This window comes from Hyaena hyaena, unplaced genomic scaffold (assembly GCF_003009895.1).
Source record: "Hyaena hyaena isolate Hyena2069 unplaced genomic scaffold, ASM300989v1 scaffold_95, whole genome shotgun sequence".
NCBI classification, from domain to species: domain Eukaryota; kingdom Metazoa; phylum Chordata; class Mammalia; order Carnivora; family Hyaenidae; genus Hyaena; species Hyaena hyaena.
This window is the reverse complement of record NW_024080727.1, coordinates 860,257-879,334: the sequence shown is the minus strand read 5'-3', so window position 1 is coordinate 879,334 and position 19,078 is coordinate 860,257. Positions and strand designations below refer to the sequence as shown.

At 48.9% G+C, this 19,078-nt stretch overlaps 1 protein-coding gene and 1 pseudogene across 2 annotated transcripts in view; one reads left to right on the top strand and one right to left on the bottom strand.

Annotated features, from left to right (window-relative positions):
• Window positions 1-5,588: 5,588 nt before the first annotated feature.
• Window positions 5,589-6,256, top strand: LOC120233706 (annotated as a pseudogene).
• Window positions 6,257-9,561: 3,305 nt separating this feature from the next.
• The window catches only part of PCSK6 (proprotein convertase subtilisin/kexin type 6), a 193,040-nt gene continuing 183,523 nt past the window's right edge, over window positions 9,562-19,078 (bottom strand). For both annotated transcript variants that reach the window (XM_039235060.1, XM_039235061.1), the window contains 3 exons: window positions 17,364-17,493; window positions 12,669-12,781; window positions 9,562-10,980 (listed from right to left, as the gene is read on the bottom strand). In XM_039235060.1, coding sequence (XP_039090991.1) covers window positions 10,883-10,980; window positions 12,669-12,781; window positions 17,364-17,493 — 341 coding nt within the window. In that variant the 3' untranslated portion in view covers window positions 9,562-10,882. The remainder of the gene's footprint in view (window positions 10,981-12,668; window positions 12,782-17,363; window positions 17,494-19,078) is intronic.

Below are 19,078 nucleotides of genomic sequence, written 5' to 3'. Positions count from 1 at the left end.
GAGATTAGTTTTGCTTGCTTTTGATATAAATAGAATCATGCAGGGGCGCCCGGGTGGCTCAGTCTAAGTGTCCGACTTCAGCTCAGGTCATGATCTCACGGTTAGTGGGTTCAAGCCCCGCGTTGGGCTCTGTGCTGACAGCTAGCTCAGAGCCTGGAGCCTGTTTCAGATTCTGTATCTCCCTCTCTCTCTGACCCTCCCCTGCTCATGCTGTCTCTCTCTCTCAGAAATAAATAAAACATTTTTTGAAAGTTAAAAAAATAGAATCATGCAGTTTGCCTTCGTGCTTGGTTTCTTTGGCTTTGTATTATGCCTGGAATCCATTCAGGTTGCATACAACAATGGTTTGTTTACTTTTGCTGCAGTGTAGAATTCCTTTTTTTGTTGTATACCATAACTCAGCCATTCTGTTGTTGGTGGACACTAGGGTTGTTTTTTGGGGGAGCTATTCAGAATAATGCCGTTATGTATTTTCTTGTACATGGATCCAATGCGCATGTGCCGGAGTTTCCCCAGGAGTAGAACTTCTGGGACATCAGATCATCAATAGGTATGCCTGTTTCAGCCAAGAGGCTGAAATAATACACATACTCTTTAGCGGAGTGTAAGGGTTTCCATGGCTTCCAACCTCAGCGTCATTGTCATAGTCAATAATTTTGATTGTGGGGCTTCTGGTGGGTGTGTAGTAGTATTGCACTATTGTTTTGATTAGCTTTCCTCTAATAACTAATGAAGTTGAGGACCTTTTCATGTATTATGTCTATTCAGATATCTTTCGGGAAGTGTCCAATATTTTTAGTGGATTTTAGCCTTTTTTTTTCTTTTACTTATAGGATTTCTTTATATGTTCTGCATTTGAGCACACTCTGTGACTTGCTTTTGCACTTTTGTTGTTGTTAAAACTGCTTAAGTAGAAAAGAATTCACAGAGACCAGAAATACTGTCCTTGTACATGTCACCAATGCTGCAAAATACAAATTGTAGTCCATTTTGGTCTGTTTAGGATAACATCCTATTCCCCAAATCACCAAATCATAATCCAGGCTGCAATTTAAATCAAAAGGCTACAAAAATGGCCTCCTCACCCATTTTGCAATGGGAACACACTTTCAAATGGTCCAATTCAAGAGAAGTCATCAGAGGAAAAACTTCTTAGCTCAGGAAGCCCTATCCATTGACTATCTTTTGTCCTTTTTTATGGAGGGAAAGTTACACTGTGGTCATGTGGGTCTAGGACAGGAAGTTTTTCTGCTTACTGGCCTTTCCACTCTTAATGGTGTTGTTTGATGACTAGAAGTTTCTAATTTTTATGTAATTCAACTTTCCTTTTCTGGTTTGAGGGTTGTGTGTCTGTGCCTGTACCCTCAAATATTGATTTTTGTTGTCTGCTAGAGGCTTAATTGTTTTACCTCTCACATATAGCTTTACAATCCCCCTGGAATTGATTCTTTTTGAACTTTTTGAACAGAATGCAAAACAGACACACCCAAGTAACTGGCATCCTGATCAAGAACAAGACTTTGCCACATTCTAGAAGCCCCCTTCTTGTCCTTTTAGTCACACGCTTGCCCCAATGGTAACCACGTCTTGCATAGATTGGTTTTGCTCAATTTTGTGTTTATACATATGGTGTTTCCTATATATCTCTTGCTTAACGTTATATTAGTGTGTAGACGTACTTAATTTAATCTTGGTGTTATATAGCATTTCATTGTGTGAATATTCTAATTTATCCATTCTGCTATTGATGACCATTTGGGTAATTTCCAGTTTGAGCTATTAGAAATAGTGCACCTATTAATATTACAATACATATCTTTAAGTGAACACATATACTAAATGGAATTGCTGGGTCATAGGGTTAACTTACATGCAGCTTAAGAAGTTTACTAGTTTTCCAAAGTGGTTGTTCCAATTTACACTCTTTATTGTTACTGTCAGTCTTTTTTTTTAAATAATATTTTAATGTTTATTTATTTTTGAGAGAGAGAGAGACCAAATGTGAGCAGGGGAGGGGCAGAGAGAGAGAGGGAGACACAGATTCAGAAGCAGGAGTCAGACTCTGAGCTGTCAGCATAGATATCCACGGGGCTCAAACTCATGAACCATGAGATCATGACCTGAGATGAAGTTGGATGCTTAACCAGGTATCTGTCTTTTTAATTTTAGCCATTCTAGTGGGTTAGTAGTGGTATTGCATTGTGTTGTTTTTGTTTTTTTACAAACTTAAGACTTTATTTATTTAATAGGTTATTGTCAAGTTGGCTTCCATATAACACCCACTGCTCAACACAAGTGCCCTCCTCCATGCCCATCAACCCCCTTCCTCTCCCCGCCACCCCCATCAGCCCTCAGTTTGTTCTCAGCATTCAAGAATCTCTCATGGTTTGCATTGTGGTTTTAATTGTATATGCCTAAGTACTAACATAGTTGAGAACTTTAAAAAATATATTGTCCATTTGGATCACTTCTTTTGTGAAGTGTCTGGTAAATGTTTTGCACATTTTTCTATTGGGCTGTTCTTTGTTACTAATTTGTAGATTTTTATATTTTTTGGATATGAGTTCTTGTGACATGTATGTATGTTGAATATGTTCATTTTCTCGGATTTCCCTTTTCACTCTCTTAATGGTGTCTTTTGATGAACAGAGGTTCTTAATTTTAATATAGTGTACTTTATGAACTTTCCCCTATGTGGTTAAATGCTCTTTTGAAGCAAGGGAATCAAGAGCAAAAATGAACTATTGGGACCTCATCAAGATTAAAAGCTTCTTCATGGCAACGGAAACAATCAATAAAACTAATAGGCAACCAACAGAATGGGAAAAGATAGTTGCAAGTGACATATCATATAAAGGGTTAGTATCCAAAATCTATAAGGAACTCACCAAATTCCACACCCCAAAAACAAACAATCCCGTGAAGAAATGGGCAGAAGATATGAACAGACACTTCTCCAAAGAGGACATCCAGATGGCCAACAGACACATGAAACAATGCTCAGCATCCCTCCTCATCAGGGAAATACAAATCAAAACCACACTGAGATACCGCCTCATGCCAGTCAGAGTGGCTAAAATGAGCAAATCAGAGGACTCTAGATGCTGGCGAGGATGTGGAGAAACGGGCACCCTCCTACACTGTTGGTAGTAATGTAAACTGGTATAGCCCCTCTGGAAAACAGTGTGAAGGTTCCTCAAAAAATTAACAATAGAACTCCCCTACAACCCAGGAATAGCACTGCTAGGAATTTACCCAAGGGATACAGGAGTGCTGATGCATAGGGGCACATGTATGCCAATGTTCATAGCAGCCTCTCAACAATAGCCAAAACATGGAAAGAGAGTAAGTGTCCATCAACGGACAAATGGATCAAGAAGATGTGGTTTATCTATACAATGGAATACTACATGGCAATGAGAAAGAATGAAATCTGGCCATGTGTGGCAACATGGATGGAACTTGAGGGTGCTTTGCTGAGCGAAATAAGTCAGGCAGAGAAGGACAAATACCATATGTTTGCATGTATAGGAGGATTAGGAGGAACTTAATGGAGGACCGTGGGGGAGAAGAAGGGGGAAATGTGGGGTAGAGGGAGGGAGGCAAATCATGAGAGATTCTTGAATGTTGAGAACAAACTGAAGACTGATGGGTATGGGGGAGAGGGGAAGGGGGGTGATGGGCATGGAGGAGGGCACTTGTGGGGATGAGCACTGGGTGTTATACGGAAACCAACTTGACAATAAACTATTTTTAAAAAATTAAAAAATTTTTAAAAATGCTCTTTTGAATCCTCTTTAAGTAATTTGCCCAACCCCAAATCATGAATATTTTCTTCTAAAAATTCTGTTGTTTCACCTTTCACATTTAGATTTGTAATCTATCTGGGGATAGACTTTTGTGTATGATCTGAGGTAGGGATCAGGATACATTTTTCCCCATATGGATATTCATTTGATCCAGAATCATTTATTGTAAAGACCTTCCTTTCCCCACTGCTCTGCATTGCCAGCTTTTTCATAAATTAAGTGTCCAAATACATGAAGGTCTTGTGGACTGGATATTCTGTTCTGTGGGTTTAGTTGCCTGTTCTTGCATAATATCATACTATCATTGAAAAACTTGATATTTGCCTTTAAAGAGGGGTTACTTTTTTCCAAGATTGTCTTGGTTATTCTTGCACTTTGCATTTTGGTATAAATTTTAGGTATATCTTGCATCTAAAAAAGAACATATGCTTTGATTTATATTGTATTGGCTCCATAGATAAATTTAGAGAATTCATGTATTTACAATATGGGCATTCCAATCCATGAACATGGTATAACCTTAACAGTTATTTAGATTTTATTTAATTTTTCTTAGTGTTTTATAGATTTTTTTGTGTAGAGGTCTTATACTTCTACTACTATATCTATTCTGGGTATATGATAGTTTTTTTGAATATTTTTAAGTTTATCCATTTATTTTGAGAGAGGGAGAGGGAGAGCACACACAGGGGAGAGGCATAGTGAGGGAGAGACAATTCCAAGCAGGCTCCATGCTATCAGCACAGAAGCCCCATGCAGGGCTCGATCCCACAAACCATGAGATTATGACCTGAGCTGAAACCAAGAGTCAGATACCTCACCTATTAAGTCACCCAAGTGCTCCAGTATATGATAGTGTTTGATGGTGTTGTAAATAGTATCTTTTGCTAAAACAAAATCCCATGTTCTAATCATTTCTTATGTGTTTTGTTTGTTTGTTTGTTTGTTTTTGCCTTGTTTCACTGGCTGAGATCTTCAGCACAATGTTGGACAGTGGTAAAAGCAGAGATCTTTTGGCAGACCTCACGTCATAGGGATGGGGGGACCCCTAACCAAGCAATCCATGTTAATATCACCAAGAATGGAACAAATCAAAATCATGATTCAATTACTAGAATGCAGTTAGAAGAACACGGCATCACTTCTGTGAGATTCCTGTCAAAGATGTATGACCTGAATGGAAATGTGAGGAAACCTCAGATAAACACAAACTGAGGGACAGCCTACAAATAACTAGCCTGCAGTCGTTAAAAGGTTCAAGGTCAGGAAAGTCAGGGAACCGATGAATTTCTTCTAGACTGAAGAAGACTAAAAGTTCTAGATTAAAGAGACATGATAGCTAAATGCAGAGTGACCTAAAGTGGATCCTTTTGCTAAGGGCATTCATTATTGGGACAATTTGCAAAACTTGAATCCAGTCAGAGGTTTAGATGGTAGTAATACATCAATGTTAACTTCCTGATCCTGATGACTACAAGAAAGGTCCTTGTTTATAGGCAAATACTCTAAAGTATTTTGGAGGCAATAGGGCATCATATCAGTAACTTACTCAAATTGTTCAGGAAAACATTTCTTGGTTCTCTACTCACAACTTTCTTAGAATTTTGCTTCTAGATTATCTCAAAGTTAAAATAATCCAAAACACTTAATTCCAGAGAGTACCACCAGGTGGAGACCTTAGACCAGAGAGCTAGTTTTACTTGACTCCAGTTCTGGATTAAAAGAAGGTGTTTCTTCGTTTAAAAAGGGAACAAAAGCTCTTTCATCTGGGCTGCTGACATGCCATCCAGGCTGAGGAAGACCCAGATACTTCGGGTCACTTGAGCCACAGCCACAGCCACATCAGGAAGCACCAGAAGCACCCGGGAGGCCAGGGTAATACTGGTAGCATGCATCACCATCGGAGCAACCTCAACAAATAGCAGCCAGTTACTTTGGAAACGTTGGTATGAGGCATCCCCACTTAAACAAGCACAAGAGCTCTGCCCAACTCTCAACCTTCTTAAACTGTGGACCTTGGTCAGTAAGCAGACACAGGTAAATGCTTGCCAGAAACAAGGGACACCTGGGTGACTCAGTTGATTAAGGGTCCGACTTCGGTTCAGGTCACGATCTCACAGTTTGTGAGTTCCAGCCCCGCATGGGGCTCTGTGCTGACAGCTCGGAGCCTGGAGGCTGCTTCAGATTCTGTATCTCCCTCTCTCTTTGACTTTACCCCACTCACACTCTATCTTTTTCTCTATCAAAAATAAATAAGCATTTTTTTAAATGCTGCCAGAAACAAGACTGGAGGTAATCTTATCATTGATGTGGTTGCGACTGGGCAACTACAAAGTTTTGGGAAAGGGAATATTCCCAAAACAGCCTGTCACATGAAGGCCAAATTCTTCAGTAGAAAAGTTGAGGAGATTCAGGGTGTGGGGGGAGCTTGTGTCCTGGTAGCTTGATGCCAGTTGGAGTGAGGTTCATTAAATATTAATAAGGGATTAAAAAAAAAGATAAAGGAAAGTTGTATGGGTTTCCCATGCTCTAGCACATTAACAGGGACATAAACTATGGGTGGTGATATTCATTTTAGGATATCCCTATGAAGTTGAGTACAGAGTACCCTTTTTTATTTCATTTCTTTTGGGTAGGGTTTCTTAACCTCAGCACTGTTGACATTTTGGGGCTAGGTACTTCTTTATTGTGGGGCTGCCTGTGCACTGCAGGATGTTTAACAGTATCCCTGACTTCTACTCATTAGATGTCAGTATGTATCTCCAATTGTGACAACCAAAAATGTCTCCAGACATTGACATGTATCCCGTAGGAGACAAAAATCACCAACAGGTTGAGAACCACAGTTTTTGGCAGCAGAATGTTCACTGCTGTGAGCACTCTGGCTCCTCTGTGCTCAGCAAGGAGCCTAGGAGGTGTCTGATCAAGCCTAATGTGGCTGGTACATAGCGTGTGGGTGTCAAGGCCAGGGGAGCTTTGGGTGGTGGGAACTGAACCCCAGGACCTTGGGTTCTGGTGCTGTATCACCTACGGGTGCTGTTCTGTGCACAGACAAACTATAGATCCTGGTGTGTCAGGAAGCCTTGGGCAACCAGTCAGGAAGGATAAGGCCTGGGTTCAAGGAAAGAAAGCAGCAGAGAAGGCTGGGGTAGGATGCAGACTCCTTTCCCACAGCAGCCAGAATCTAGATGCCTCCTAGCTCTACGGGCAGAACCTTAAGATGCTAGAGAATGGCCTTGGTTTCCATTATCCCAGCTTGTTCCCATCCAAATGACCTTCTTTCTACTTTACTTCTCCACCTCCTTCCCTTTCCAGCCTCTGATCTGTCCCTCGACCCGTCACTTGTTCCCAGGGCCCCCAGAATACATAAGCATTCAAGCTTACAGCCCTCTTCAGCCATATTACAGTGATTCAAATGCAGCGGATGGTAGTCTCCTCAAATTCAAGAGCGCTCTAATGCTGGCCACATTTAGACCATGTTGCCCTTTGGGTTTCTTTAAAGTTCAATTATGCCCCCACCCCCTCCCCCTTTCCATCATAGGTATATCTTCTGTAAAAAGTGCAGTTTCCCCCAATCCTCTGAAGAGTTACAAAGTATGACATCAGCCTGGGAGGAATCAAGATGAGCACATGGAGACCACTATGAAGTGCCAAAGAATTTGGGGATGGGGTCAGAAAACTATCACCTCCTGGAAATAAAGCTAGTTTAAAACAAATGCATCATGGCTGGATTTGGCCAACTGCAGAATTAACTCCCTCTTCTGTAGACAGATAGCCTCCCTCCCTGGGGACGAGGGAGTCACCTTGCCAGTGTGTGGCCCAACACAAGTCACTTCACCTCCATGAGCCTCAGCCTATGAAACAACAGATTTAGAGGAGATAAACCATGAATTTATCATGTAAAACACAATCCATAAACACGTCCTGCCCCTACTGAGTCCACATTACCTTTAAGGTTGGGTGATTTGTGAACAGGCATTTGATGGGGTCAGTCCTTTTTAACAAGGTGCTATTTTGTCCTTAGAATGTTGTGAACAGCTTCTCAGCTTGCCACCACCCTCGTCAGCCCCAGGAGCAGCTGGCCCAACCACTGCGAGGAGGGTACATGTGCTCTGAGGCTGCCTGGTTGACTTCTTTGACTTCTTGTAGTTGGTGTCTTTTGGGAATAAAAGGAATTTGGTTCTGATTCAATACCAAACACGTTAGACCATAGCTCTCTGTGGTCAAAGAGTTCTAGAAGCGGAAATGGTGCCTTGCACCAGAAGCAGTTAGGAATTGTTGGTTTAAAATTTTTTTTTTACGTTTTTTTCTATTTTAAGAGGGACAGAAACAGCATGAGTTGGGGAGGGGCAGACAGAGCGAGAGAGAGAGAGCACACGCAAAAATCTCAAGCAGATTCTGCATTGTCAGCGCAGAGCCCTATGCAGGGCTCGAACCCACAAAACCATGATATCATGGCCAAGAGTTGGACACATAACCAACTGATCCACCCAGGCATCCCTGCAATTACTGGTCTTAATTCAATGTTAGTTTCATGGGACAAGATGAACCCTTATCAATATTCTGCCCAGCCCTGGCTACTATCTCCCAAACACTCACTCCTTCCTTCACAGCCTCACCTTGACAACCCCAGTCAATTCATGCTTATGGTGGGCAGCTTTCGGGTTGTATGGCCTACCCACCCCTACGTTCTAAGAGCTGCACATTGCTCCCCTCCTCCAGCCATGAGGTCTCTGGAAAGCTCTTGCAGCCATGTTCTGCTGTACCCGTGTGCCCGCGAGCACAGCTGATGGGGCTGGATGAACACTGATGCAAAGCAGGGTAACCAGGGCCAAGCAGCAGGTTCAGAAAGGTGCTTAGGGAGTTTGAGTTGTACCAGTTTCACTTGGGAGATGACAGTGGTCTTGTCATTTGCCCCATCAACTGGAAAGTGACGAGGGCATGCTAGAATGCAATAGGGTCCAGGTGACATTTAATGCTGGCGCCAGAGTTCCCAAGGCCCAGCTGCACCCTTCCTGGAATTCCGAGTCAACCCTGGATTCCTAAAATAATGCCCCTCAACCACTTTTGTGTTTTCCTAGCAATAACTACAAATAAAAACCAAAAAATTGGGGGCACCTGGGTGGCTCAGTTGGTTAAGCATCTGACTCTTGGTTTCAGCTCAGGTCATGATCTCATGGTTTCATGAGTTTGAGCCCCGTTTGAGATTCTTTCTCTCTCTCCCTGACTCTCTGCCCTCCCCTGCTTCTGTTCTCTCTCTCTCTCAAAATAAATAAATAAATGTTATTATTATTATTTTTTGCTGGATTCACAACAAGCACAAGCTTCTGACCTCAAAGAGAGGCCACAGTAAAAATCCCATGCAGGACAAAATCCACAGGTGCAGGGATTTCAGTCACCACAAAAGATAAGCTGTGACCTAATGAAGTCACACTCGGCAGCTGTAGGTGAAGAGGAATGTGGTCCAGGCTGTGGAGGGCACTCCCTCGACTGATGGCAGGCTTCCCTGCACCCAGCCCCTCCACCCAACCAGGCTGTTACAGCCCGAAGAAGGTATGTTACCAAAGGACACCCTGGGACCGGAGCTCGGGGATTTCCCCCATGACTTCATTGCATGAAGCTTTGCTAAAGGTCAAAGATCTTCTACTTAATGACATCAAATAGACTGGAAACCACAGAGAAAGCCGCTTCACACATTGGTCAACACCAACATTTAATCGTTGTGTTTTAGAAAGAAATACAGGTGTCTTGGTCATGGGATGTTAACTCTTTTATTAACTTAGTGTTAACATTGTATTTGCTCTGTGGATTTCTTTTTTGAAGTTGTGGATTCAATAAACAACAGCTGGGTTTCCCCCAGCTCCTCGGGGACAAGGCAAACACATTATAGTCAAAGAGGGGAGCAGGACAACATGGAGAACAAGCTTGAAAAAATTTAAGGCAAATGTCGCTCCCATAGTAAAGGGAATTGATCAAGCATATCTGTGCATTTCAATGAAAATATATGAAATATTTGTCAAAATAATTAACATCGGTAAAAATTAGAACATGTAGCTTATAAAATGCCTACACAGGTTTGGCAGAAATAAACCCAACCGTGTCATCAGGCTCACAGGACACAGACACAGGAGCATCTCCCTTAAGGACAGGGCTCCTGAGGAGCAGGGGCCAAGTGTATTTCAAAAGCAATTCCACGAAATGGACGGTGATAGGGTTAATGGTTCATGGGCTGGATTTACATTTTGGCAAGAGGAATTGCTTAGTCGCTGGGGCTCCTTTTGGCTGTCCCCTGGGATGCTTCCCGGGACCCTCCTCAGAAGGCTCTGCATCAGGTAGAGGTGATCACTCAGACCAGGAGGCTCCCAGAGATGCGGTGACAAGGGGCGCTCAGCTCACCTACAGGATAGTGCGGCAGAGAAATGAAGGATCTTCCCACCCGGTTCTGGAATTGGACATTCTAAGACATCGCTGCAATTCCAGAAGCAGCTGACTGTATAGGAGTAGATGCTCCATCCCCAGTGGTCATATATTTTATGCCCCAAGTCTACTTTATTTACAGTCTGACCAAACCGCCCCCAGGCTGCTCTGTAGCAGGTGGGGGAGTAGGCGCGCGCTCGGCCGGGCATCACGCACAGGGACGGCCCAGGCCTGGTGGGTGAGATTCGCTGTGAGGCTGCACAAAAGCACGAGGAGAGAAGTGGTGTGTGAAGCCAAGCATCTTGCCTTTCTGCTTTGGTCTTGAAGATTCCGTAAACTTAGGGTCCCAGAGGCTGCCCCGAAGCTGGAGCTGTGGATTCCCAGAATTCATTTTGTTCCCGTCTTAAGTTTGCCAGAAGAATGTTGCCAGCAAGCAGAGTTTGAGAGGCTGTCACTGTTTGAAGAGCACCCCTTACGGCCCACCACCCATCCGGGCTGGGTGCTCAGAGATGCTGCAGAAGGACCTTGCTCCTGGGGAGATAAAGCTGTCAGATGCAGGGCACCCCCAAACAGTCTGCGGCTGACGGTCTGAGAAAGGCTGCTGAACGGATGGACAGACAGGAAAGGCCCTGCCCCCTGCAGTCGGCTGGGTGCCCCTACCCAGCCAGGAGGCACGTGCGGCAGCAGAACTGAATGAACAGCTTCCGTTCACAGAGCCGGTTGGACTTCACCATCTCGCAGAACATCTCGTCAGCTGGGGTCCCACCAGGAAAGAGAAAGGAGGGACGCGTCAGACTTGGGGGCCTGACATGTTAAGATTGTTCCAACCGTCCCACTTCACCAGGCCCCAGCGATGCGCTGGACAGGGGTCACAGAGGAAGCTGGGGGCGGCAGCCAGGGTGGCCCTCATGGTCTTCCTGGGACATGTGGCAAGCCTGGTGTGGCAGAGGTGTTGCCTAGGGGACACCTGGGTGGCTCAGTCGGTTGAGTGTCTGACTTAAGCTCCTGTCATGATCTTGAGGTTTGTGAGTTCAAACCCCACATCGGGCTCACTGCTGTCAGCACAGCATTTGGATCTCTGTCTCCCTCTCTCTGCCTTTCCTCCACTTGTGCTCTCTCAAAATTAAATAAACATTAAAAAAATAAAAAGAAGTGGCACCTAGCATGGAGGGCCTCGCTCTGGGTAGAGGGGACGGGGGAAACTGAGGCAGGGTGGAGGATGGAGCGAGCTGCACCAGCCGGACCTCAATGCTCCTGTGCCTCTATCTTTTCAGACAACTGTGGTGGTGGGGGACTTAGTAGGAAGGCTAGGAGTGTGGGGGGTGGGGTAGGGGGGCAGGCCTGGGACAGGTACAGATGTTGCTCCTGTGTCCAGGGGGTACCCCAAACTGAACAGGATGGGAGGGACAGAGGTGTCAAGGTGGATGGAAAGGGGGAGGGGAAGAGGGATGGAGACTGGCCCATCCCAACTGGCTGCTGGGCTTTTGAAGATGCCTCGTCAGTCATGGATGGCACCTGGGAGCCCCTCCTGTGACCACCCCACTTTCTTGGGCTGGATATATAACCTGAGTAGGTGACATCCTAAAGAGGGAGCTTCCTCTTTAGGAAAGCACACAATTCTGCAAACCAAAAAAAAAAAAAAAAGAAAGAAAAAAGAAAAAGAAAAAGAAAAAGAGAGAGAGAGAAAAAAAAGACCAAACCCCAAAGCAAGGAGCCACATAAAAGTGTGCAGGACATGCTGGGTTTGTGCCCTGCCAGGGCAGGGCCAGTTATAGCTCCGTGCCCAGGGCTGCGGGGGGCTGCCCACTCTTTCTCCTGCACGCCAGTTCACAGTGCCCAGAGCTGGCCTGTGCTGTTCCTCCCGGTGGCCTGCTGAGCACGGAGTCTGCCTTGCTCACCACTCCTGCACCGGGTCCCCAGGCCAAGTCCTCTGCCTGGAATCCCCAAACTGGTCTTTGGTCTCCCTCAGAGTTCGTGTCTTCACAGCCCTTTCTGGTCTCCAATGGGCCCAGAGAACCAGCGCTCTCCCACGCAGGTGTGGGGCTTCCCTGGGGGACATGGGGGCCTGGACTCTGGGCTCTGAGGCTTACTGGCTTTGATCCCCAAGGTCAGGCCTCTCCTAACAGGACTCCCCACACCCAGGCCCCCAGGCTTACAGCGTAAGAGTGGGAACGGTACAAGAACAAAATCCGTTTTAAGAGTCACTTGGCAAATGGACCAGCAGTAGCTTGGTGGCCAGGATGCCTCCCTGGTCGATGTGAGAAGCCTAAAGGGACAGTAGGAGGCTAAGAGTCCCCAATGCTGTGGCCAGCACACCCATTCAGAAGGGCTGCTGTTCCATCTTCTTCTCCTTTCTTTTTTGACCAGAAGCCAGTGAGCTGAGCTCCTCCAAGGGCAGCCCTGAGGGTAAGTCACGCCCCCCCACCCCCCACTGGTGCTCACCGTTGCTGCACGTGTGGTTGGTGATGCACGTGGTCCCCAGCAGGGTGAAGCCCGTCTTACACTTGCTGCAGTTCCTGCTGGAGCCTTCACAGCTCAGGCAGCTCTCGTCACACCTGCGGGAGGACACAGGTTCATGCTGCCGCTTGGGGAAGGGGCCCAACCACTCCAGGAGCCCCTCCCGCAGCCCCCCTACCCTCTTGCCCTGTCTCCACCCTGCAGCTGTGGCTGCCATGATGGCCTGAAACCCCAGCCAAGCGTCTGCACATCCTACCTCCTGTCTGACTGCACTATCGCCCCGGGAAGGTGACGTTGAGAGGAGCATGCCTGGGGTGGCGGACAGGCCCGGGTCTCTGAGACTCCCTTAGGCTCACCTGGACACCTTGGATACTGTGCCCCCCGCCCCAGGTGGCTCCTCAAGCAGCATTAGCATGTGCACCCTGCCCAGCTCTGATGGCTACAGGGCTGGGACTCAGGGACAGGGATGCGGCAAAGCGATCCTGGAGCTGGCCTGGGGGCTGCTGGTGCCCATCAGGCTGAGCTTTCTCTGCGATGATGCCAGCCTTCCCCCAGGGCAGGCAAGCACGGTGAGGATCTTCTGGTTCCTGCCCTGAGATGGGACCCAGGGCTCTTTCTAATGCAGAGTACTGTGACCTCAGGGGACGGTGGGTACACTGTGGCCCTCAAACCACGTCTAGCAGTTTTACTGGAACACAGTCACTTGCTCATCTATGTACCACCTGTGGCTGCTTTCACTGCAACAGGATTGAGGAGCTGTGACAGAGACCGCATGGCCTGCCAAGCCCAAACTGCTTACTACTGGGCCCTCTACAGAAAGAGCTTGCCATCCCATCCCTAGGACTTGAATCTGTACCTCCCCCGCTCTGGGCCATGTGCGGACCTGGGCTGCACCTGCCGACTTTTCTGGGGCCACTTCCTGCTGACTGGGTCTTCCACTGCCCCATGGATACCAGCTGCAGGTGGTTCAAGCCCTGGAGCTGGAGCTCAGGCTGGGTGGATGGGGCATCTGGGGCAGAAGCCTGGCTCACAGGACTCCAGCGTCTGCCCTGCGTGGCCAGTTCTTTGCTTAGGACACATGCCATGCTCCCAGTCAGGGACTGGGCCATCAACAAAGGCTCCTCTAGGCCTCTTTCCAAAGCAGCCTTCCGCTGGATTCTGATTTCACCTTCGATTCTGCCTGCACAGAGCCCTAGTTGGTCATGCCCTCAGCCTGGTGACAGGTGGGTTTTGCTCTTCTGGGTGCAGGATGCCCCCAGGCTGGAGTTCGGGCTCATAGCCTATATTTGTAAATGTGTGAATCCCACAGGCAAACCTGCTCTTCTGACTTCCTCCTCCTGAAGCAAGAGCTTGCCCCTTCACCCCCTTCCCACCTACCTGCCCTACAGCCTGGAGGGGAGGGCGGGGCGTGCCACCTGCAACCCCGTTTCTGTGCACTCTGGGGAAGCTGCTAGCGTCTGGACTCTGCCCCCACTGCACCTTCTGGTGGCCCAGCCACAGATCCCTGATGCCACAGCACAAGGGACGACTTCCCCTGGGGACCCCTGGCTTCTTATACTGACCACCCCTGTGGGACCAGAACAAGGGCCTGTTTCGTGGAAGATCAACTGTCTCAGAGGCCCGGGGCCAGCTTTCCCAGGCCCTGGCTGAGGGCTGCTTCAACGACACTGAGGGTGGAACGTGCTAAGATGGAGGGCCACCTGCGCACGGCTTACCTTCTCCAGAGGCAAGCTCGCCACGCTCAGGGGTCTCCCCGCCAGCCCCCAGTGGGAATGCACGTGAGTCAGTTGTCTGTGTCTGTGTAACAAGCTACCACAAACCCAGCAGCTTCAAACAACCTCCTTCACCATCTCCCGGGTCTGCAGGTGGAATCCTGGGGAGGCTCCGACCTGCTTCCTGCTCGGGCTGTCACGAGGCCCAGGCAGCAGGGCCGGGGCTTAGATCTGGGGGCCCCAGCTCAGGGAAAGAGTCCAGCATCACGCTGTCCCCAGGGAAGGATGAGGCCCCTCCAGGTAACACCGCACCCCCCTCCCCCGCCCCCCTTGAGGTCCCTGCTTCTCTGAAAGACCCTCCTGACTCCTCTCTGTCAGAATTACCTGCCCGGCAGGCAGTCCTCTCAGGCAGGGGACTTTCAAAACACCTCCGGTTCTGTTACTTTCTACGGTGCCTACTTCCCCACAAAACACCGTGGCAACTTTGCCCTGCCTGGCTCTGGAAGGACAGGCGTGCGCACTGCAGCCCTTTTTCCCTGCTGTACTGCAGGGGCCGCGTCCTCTCGCTTCCCTTTGCCTTCAGGCTGTTCCAGGTGAGAGTCAGACAGCAAGTCTTGTCATCCGCCAGCGTGGGCACAGACTACAGCAGAAGACGTGCCGGAAGTCTCTGCCTCACAAAGCACCCGGGAGGGAGTGGAGAGCAGTAGGGACGTCTGGGGGCATGAGAGGCTAGCTACCCCTCAGGCAGGTACCCCACCGAATTGCTCTCTACCTTCAGAGAGGTTCTTGCTCGCTCTTCTGGGTCCCCTTACTAAGCCTTTGGGGGTGTCCAGAGCCTCTTCCGAGACCCTTACCATGGACTGTTCACCACTCTGGGCCTGAGCCTCGCCAGTCTTCCTGGCACCCTGGTTGCCACCCCAGCAGGCCTGTGTCCTGGCCTGGCTTTTCCACATCAGCCTCTGTGTGGCTGTGTGGTCCCCAGAGCTGCCTGGGGACCCTGGGCGCACCAGCAGGGGCCAGCCACAGCACCCCTCGGCATTCTGGAGCCTGGAGGAAGCCACACCCTAAAAGCTGCTGCTGCCTGAGTAGCAAGAAGGCCTGCACAACCAAGCAGAACAAGACTATTCTTCCTTTGGGAGGGATCCACATCAAAGGGGCCTTCAGAGCCAGGGGCCTCTAATGACAGAAGCCTCCAGAAGGGCCAGATTTCACCACCTCAATGCCTTGTGCAGGGCTCCTCCTGGGGCTGCATCTCCAAGATCTGCAGCGCAAGCCTTAGCACTGGGCTAAAAGCTTCCCCTCCTGTGGAGGTGAGCGCCCAGGAAGATGCTGTCCTCTGTTGTCAAGAAGGGGCTTAGAGGGGTGCCTACCTCCTGCCTCCTGGGCTGGGGACACCATAGTTTCTGGGTGCCCCCAGGGGGGCTGGTTACCACACTCATAGGGATGCCCAGCATCCTGTGGGAACCTGGGCATCTGACAAACAAAAGTGATTATCACTGGGGCGCCTGGGTGGCTAAGTCAGTTAAGCGTCTGACTTTGGCTCAGGTCATGATCTTGCAGTTCGTGAGTTCAAGTCCTGGGTCGAGCTCTGTGCTGACAGCTCAGAGCCTGGAGCCTGCTTCAAATTCTGTGTCTCCCCAGTCACTCTCTGCCCCTCCCCCACTCATGCTCTGTCTGTCTCTCTCTCTCAAAAAAAAAAAAATTAAAAAAAGTGATTATCACTGTTTAATTCCACGTGCTCCCTGGACTGCCGTACTTAGTATAATTACCCACGAAACGGCAGGCGGGTACAAATGAAACACTTACTTTCAGACGCCCTTGCAAAGGGCCCACAGGACTCAACAAGGCTGGTGGCGAGTTTCCTATTTCGAATCAGCTCAAAAGAGGGTACATAACCCTTTCGCACAGATACGCAACCCCCCGCAGGGACCTTCTTTTGTGACTCAAAAAAAGCGCAATGATTTGGTGGTCTCTCATTGGCCAACTGTGGGGTTTTCTGGTTTTGCTTTCCAAGCATAGATTAGAACCCAGAGCAGTTCTCAAACCCAGCTTGGGGAGGGAACCCCACTGTGGGACCCAGCTCTGAGCTGGAAGACAGGGCTGCCCTGACCGGTGTTGCTCTAACAGGGGCCTCCAGGGCTCCCTTGTTTTGAGTCTGTTTCAGAAGGAAGGCCCCACCCCACCCCCACCATCATTATCATCAAGGCCATGTTCTAGCACCTCATTATCGCTCTCACCTTGCCTGTCCTGGGATCTAGGTTATGAAGTCCTGATTAAGGCAGTAACTATTCAGCAGCAAGGCAAAAGGACGCCCAAGCAAACTGCTCACTCTCTCATTGCCCACGTCCAACGACAAAGAGAAGGAACATGGCTGGGCTGGAAGCCACCAGATAAGAATGGCACACAGTGCAGACACACAAGGAGAATGAGAAGGGTTGCAGTGTATGTTCATTGACTGCATGGGAAATGGTTTTAGAATGAGGACATTGTCTGGACCTAAATTTTCTCTAAGTTAAAATGAAAGAAATCCCAACACATGGATTCCTTCGTTACCACCAGTGTGGGGGCATCCTGGGCTGTGGCCGGGGGTTGCTCCCACGGTGTCTGCTATGGCGATGTGAGTACCTCCAGGCAGGCACCTTGTTATCCTGCTTCCTGCCCCCTCCCAGCTACAGAGTGCCTGGCACTCAACAGGTACTTGCTAAATGAGCCAAGGAATGAAAGCCACCAACGAACTTGTGACCTTGTCAATCCCCAACTGCAGGGGCCCCTCCTCTGTCAATGGGCTCTGGAACCTCCACTGCCCCTCCCGCACCCTCTGCAGTGGTGTGATGTGGCACCCTCCCCCAGCCCCAGGGAAGAGGCCACCAGACTTGGTCCTCCGGCCCCTCTCTTGCTGGCCCAGGCAACCCCTGTTCCCCAGCAATCTTGATGTGAGCCAGGAAGACTGTCTCAAAGGATCCCATACCTTCGGCACACTTTGTGGGGCAAGCCTGGCATCTCCTCTGGGTAGAAACCTTCACCACAGGCTGGCACACATTTCCAGTCTTGGAAGTGGAAGTTTGCTGCACAGTGAATACATTCTTCTCTGCTGGGCCCTGAGGAGTGCAGGGACAGAAGCAGATGTCAGGGACCGCCTGCCTGTTACCACGATCCAGGCCTGCCACGGTGCCCTGGGGATTTGGGGTATTGTTTGGATGCCCCATGTCCACCACCACAGCCAGGTTTCCCAGGTACCCACCCTGTGTCTGCACTGGGCCATCCCCGCCTGCATCCCCATTTCATAGGGAGGGATGTGGAGGTATGAGCCAGGCTCAGCACCCCTCCCCCTGCCTGTGAAGGGTTTGATGGCCCCGATTCCAAATGCTTCCTGGCCAACAGGCCTTAGTCCCACTTCTTTTTGCCAGAGGCAGCCACGTGTGGCTTGGAGCGCTTGAAATATGGCTGGACCAAACTGCAAGTGCAAAATACAGACACACTGGATTCCAAAAGCTTCGCATAAAAACAGAATAAGAAAGTGCTTGTTCATTTCTTTATGTTGATTATATGTTGAGACGAGAGTATTTTAGATACAGTGGGTTCAATAAGATGTTATTATACCTATTTTTGCCTGTTTCTCTAGGAAACTTAAAATTGGTTCAGCGGCTTGGTTCAGCCATTTGTGGCTTGCGTATTTCTTTTGGACAGAACGGCATGTAAGATGTGGGGAAAGTGAAGGAAGAGATTTTTAGGGGGATGGTGGTGACAGGTATTTGGTGTGGACAACCAGGACATTTTCAACCATAGACAGCAAACACCTAAGGGCTTAGGGAGTAGGGAATGGAGACCTGAAGGGTCCGAATGAAGGACCAAGAGGCAGGAGGGAGAATCTTCAGCTCGGCTAAGTGGACTCATAAGCCTCAGCAGACTTCGGTCTAGAATGAAGAAACCGTGCTGTCCATCTCTCCACCTGTCCATGTGTCCGCCTGTCTGCCTGTCCATCTGTTCATTCATCCGCTGAACAACAAGTAGGCTAGAGCCTACTCTGTGCCAAATGTCCCTGAGGAGCACCAGATGGGACATCAGAGAGGGGCAGCGAGGTGGCTTGGGGGTTCAACATGGGGAAGAAGTCATCTCAGATGCTTCTGGTGATCACAGTCCCTTGTTAAATGTCTTCCTTTAATTTCACTGTGGCCGTAGATGGAGGCCTGGCAGCTAAGGCAGTCATATTTGGCCCTCTTCCCAGGGTAGCATCTGGACTAAGAGGGGGCCTCTTGGCCTTGTCAAGGGAAGCCCCTTGCAGACAGAGGTCTGCAGGGTGGATCCACCAGCCCCAAGGCTTGGCGCTCTGGCAGCTGGTTCCATCTCTCAGAACCACAGCTTGCAGCCTGGATGGAAACTCTGAGCTCATCCAGGATTGGGAGCGGGAGGCAGAAGCAGGAACCCTTTGGGGTGACCAGGCCTCCATAATGAGCAACAGCCCACCTCACCCACATGGGGTATCCTCCCTCCTTCGCTGCAATGCCCCATGAACGTGTAGGACTCCTGTCCAGTTTATGTCATTCCAGATGGAAGACTCATCTTGTGCTTTGGCCACCCCTCCATCACGCATCGCCAGGGAGCATATGGTGTTTCCACTTGGCCCTTAGAAGCCTCTGGGCCTCCAGAGCTGTGCGGTCCCTGTGGTTGTCCCCCCTTGGGCCT